Source organism: Gymnoscopelus microlampas (genome assembly GCF_963454915.1).
Source record: "Gymnoscopelus microlampas genome assembly, chromosome: 15".
NCBI classification, from domain to species: Eukaryota; Metazoa; Chordata; class Actinopteri; order Myctophiformes; family Myctophidae; genus Gymnoscopelus; species Gymnoscopelus microlampas.
The window spans coordinates 32,078,113-32,082,568 of NC_139952.1; the positions used below are offsets into that span (position 1 = coordinate 32,078,113).

The 4,456-nt window shown below is 42.7% G+C and overlaps 1 protein-coding gene across 1 annotated transcript; it reads right to left on the reverse strand.

The window, feature by feature from the left end:
• Window positions 1–3,089: 3,089 nt before the first annotated feature.
• LOC311061433 (aldo-keto reductase family 1 member B1-like) lies at window positions 3,090–4,043 on the reverse strand (the record flags this gene model as incomplete). The annotated part of the gene is made up of 1 exon (XM_084080080.1): window positions 3,090–4,043. The coding sequence occupies one exon, from the start codon at window positions 4,041–4,043 to the stop codon at window positions 3,090–3,092; it is 954 nt and encodes a 317-aa protein (XP_083936206.1).
• Window positions 4,044–4,456: the final 413 nt, after the last annotated feature.

Sequence of the window (4,456 nt, forward strand, 5' to 3'; positions counted from 1 at the left end):
GGATCTGTCTGGTTTTCCATATTGCGTTTTTAACTATAACTGCTCGATCTGCGTGAAACTTTGCACGCAGACTCCCTAGAGGCCAAGGAAAAACATCTGCCCTGCATTTTCTTTTAGCCTTTTATAGCGCCACCAGGAGGCCGACTCATGTAAAACACATTTTTTTAGATTAAGCCTTCACATTTTATCCAAAGTTCACGCAAGTCGGTACACATGATCTCTATAGTCATGTGATGGAGATGGATCTGTTTGATTTTTCATATTCCATCCTGATTGGCTAACATTGACATGTAAAGTTTGCAGGAATGGCCCGTTTTGAACAAAATGCCGCAAATCATGAGCACAGCGTCACATTTGCACTACGTTGAAGAACAAACGCCACCCATTTAACATGGCCCTATTATAGCGCCACCAGGAGGCCGATGTCTCTTTTTTGAGTGGTGCCAACCACTCCTATATCTGACTTTGTCCATGTGTCCGTCCGTATGTATGTATGTATGTATGTATGTATGTATGTATGTATGTATGTATGTATGTATGTATGTATGTATGTATGTATGTATGTATGTATGTATGTATGTATGTCCAATAAACAAACATTGATGACAACATCAATGCGGGGCTCATCAAAGGCACCACTCTCTTCACACAGGGTGTGATTTTTGAGTGGTGCCGAAGGCAACCACTCCTATACGTGGCTTTGTCTGTGTGTCCGTATGTATGTATGTATGTATGTCTGTATGTCCGTGTGTCCACCAAGCTAACATTGGTCAAGCATCACGTGACACGTGACAATATGTTGAAAGGGTGTGCTTTGATTGGCTAGCGAGACGCATGACGAAATAGAGCCCTATAAATAGGTGTGTCACTTTGAAACATTGTTTACATGTTTCAAAGTGACATCAGTGCCATCAGCCAAGCTAACATTGGACATGTTAGCTTGGCTGATTGAATATGTTAGCCAAGCTAAGCAAGGCACCACTCACTTCACACAGGGTGTGATTTTTATATTACTCCTACAATTTTTTTCCAAACATCATGCAAATCAGTACACATTATCTCTATAGTCAAGTGATCAAGATGGATCTGTCCGATTTTTTTGAGTGGTGCCAACCACTCCTACATTTGACTTTGTCCGTGTGTCCGTATGTCCGTCCGTCCGTCCGTCCGTCCGTCCGTCCGTTTGAGCACGGCTGATTGGTCAAGCTTCACGTGACACGTGACAATATGTTGTCACGTGACAACATACTGTTGCTGATTGTTGCGGATGCAACCAGTTACACTTTCAAAGGCACCACTCTCTTCACACTGGGTGTGATTTTTTACATTCCATCCTGATTGGCGAATTGCTGGCTCACAATAACCTACCAGACCTGGCGGAGACCTGTGCTCCGAGGAGCACTTTTTCTAGTTATGTTTAATTTTGTATTTGTTTAATGCAGTGTTTGTCTATGTATGTATTAGTCTCTAGTTTAAAAGACATGTTTTCCTTCTGATGACCCTAATGCTCCATTTGCTTTGTTCAGTTAAAAGCAGTCTGTATTGTAGCGCAGAGGGATGTTTTCATCTGACAAATCTATGACTATTTCTATTATTAAATTGAGACCATAAAACACAAAACTGACTGATACTGTAATTAGTTTTTTGTGTGTATTTTGTCTGAGGCATTAATTAACCAAAAGTGAAAACAAATCCTGCATTAAACACTTTCTAGTTTTGCCCTGGACTGCTGGCGTAGCGGTCCAGGCACCTAGGCCACAATGTAGTGGTTTTAACGTGTTGAATGGGCTCAACAAAACAAAGAGATAAGTTACAGTTACCATGATATTGGCTGCCCAGTGCCCACTCTCTTATTTCAGAGAGTTTGGGGACAGAAATAATGATAATTTCAAACTGGTGGGATGCATCAGCTGTGTGCGTTACTGATCTGGCAAAGAAATTGTTGAAGTTATGTTAGGGTGTTATATTTCTCACGAGTAAGAAAAGCTGTCCAACTCACTCGTTCCAAGTAGCTGAGCTGCATAACAGCACAAATTAACTACAGTCATTTGTGAAACACTGACTTTCCTTTGCGTTTTATTTTCTTGTGATGATTATCAATGAAGATTAGGAGTAATTAGTTAAATGTTTAGATAGTTACAACACATTGAAACATGCAAGGAGTCAAATAACCTCAAGTAAACATTCTTTCTTTCTGGATTACAGTTATATATTACAATTATATCTTTTTTTGTCTTTTAAAAAAGCAAACGGTAATTTGGATTATTATGTGTATGGTGCATTTAGGTGGGAAATGTACAGTATGTGTTTATTTATGAAATAGTACATTGTGTTGTGCTAGCTGTTACTTGTCAACAGTATAACTGGTGTTACATAACTGGTGGAAAAGACCAGGAAACTGGCACTGATAATAAGTCACACCCAGTGTTCTTTAAGAGAAATGATTAGTGAAGGCATGAGGAAGAAAACCTCCTAAAAGAGCACTGGCAGTGATGGAAGAAGTACTCACATTCTTTACGGAATTCAAAATTGACTGGAGTAAAAGTACAAAAGTATTGGTATCAAAATGTACTTTAAAGTACCAAAAGTAGAAAGTACTCAGTATACAGAATGTCCAATATCACAAGTTTTCAAATTAATAAAATGAATAAAAAAACGTTTGAAAATAGTAGATCTACAAGCTCACAACACGTCGCATGTATGGGGCTGAAGTGGTTAATGCATGTTTTCTAATAATAATTAAAATCTACAAAGTAACTAAAGTTTAATTTTCAAATACATGTAGTGGAGTAAAAGTACAATATTTGGATCCGAGATGTAGTGGAGTAGAAGTAAAAGAATTGGAAATTGGAACTACTCCAGCAAAGTACCAATAACTCAAACTTGTACTTAAGTACAGTACTTAAGTAAATGTACTTAGTTACTTTACACCACTGGCTCTTACCACAGATAAGAGCTCAAGAACCTAATGCTAGAGAGGGTGTGGAGGGAAACGATTCAGTAGTCCCGAGTTTGTTGACTAGACCACACTCTCGTATTGCATCATCAGCATCAACTGTAAAGCTGTGAAAGACTCTTTGTTTTCCACCTCAGAATTCAGCGTTGAAAGGATAGTCTTTGTGTTTCGTGCTCCACTGCATTGGACACGCCCTCCAGTTCCTGTTGAGCCCTAATATGGTCGTCATTTCCTCCTCCGACAGCTCAAAGTCAAACACCTGGAAGTTCTCCTGTATGCGCTGCGGCGTGACCGACTTGGGAATCACCACCACGTTCCTCTGGACCTGGAAGCGGATCAGGACTTGGGCCGACGTCTTCCGGTGCTTCTCGCCGATGGCCTTGATGTCGGGATCGTCCAGGAGCGAAGGGTCCTCGGCGGCTTTGGCCCCGGGTCTGTCGGGGGACCCCAGGGGGCTGTAGGCCGTCACCGAGATGCCCTGAGAGTGACAGAAGTCGATCAACTTCTCCTGAGTCAGATACGGGTGGCACTCGATCTGGTTGTTGGCAGGCTTGTGCCTGAGGCCCGGCTTATTGAGGACGGCCTCAATCTGCTCCTTGTTGAAGTTGGACAAACCGATAGCCTTGACCAAACCGGCGTCCAGCAGCTCTTCCATGCCCTCCCACGTGTCTATGAAGCAGGTATCGTCAGAGATGGTTTCTCCCTCACTGTCGACAGGAAACAGTTTGCCGCCAGCCTTGAAGCCCACTGGCCAGTGTATCAGATAGAGGTCCAGATAGTCCAGTTTGAGGTCACTAAGAGTCTTCTCGCACGCTCCCCTCACCAGAGACTTTTGGTGGAAGGTGCACCACAGCTTGCTGACCATGAAGAGCTCCTCTCTCTTGACCAGGCCATCTTGGATCATAGCGTGGACGCCGAGGCCCACCTCCGGCTCGTTCTGGTAGACGAAAGCCCCGTCGATGTGCCTGTAGCCCGCAGAGATGGCTGCTTTCACTGCCTCCGTCACTATGCCGGGGGGAGACTGCCACGTCCCCAGACCCACCATGGGCATCTGTGCACCGCCGTCCAGTTCCACTGATGTCTCCATCGCCGCTCCAAAGGACGAGAATAACTCTCTATTGAAAATGACTATTGAAAGTAAACTATTGAAAAGATATAATTGGAAGTAGACTATTAAAAATCCAGTATTGAAAGTATCACTTTACATATAATGAAAGTCCTGTTACAGTATGTGTGCGCTACCGTTTATATTAGTGGCACAAATGTCACACAAAGTTCGACCAATCCGCAAAGCTGATGGGTCGTGTCTGCCAAACTATGTCTATGCATCTCCGAGCGTGTACGAATGTAACCAAATGGACCTGTAAGGGTCTGTGGCCTAATAATGCATAAAAAAAATGTTGATCCAATGATATATGGATCCAATGATATATATGGACCCCCCCCCAACTCTTCACAGTTCAGCGGTCCAGCAGTTTTGTAATAATAATCAAAATCTAC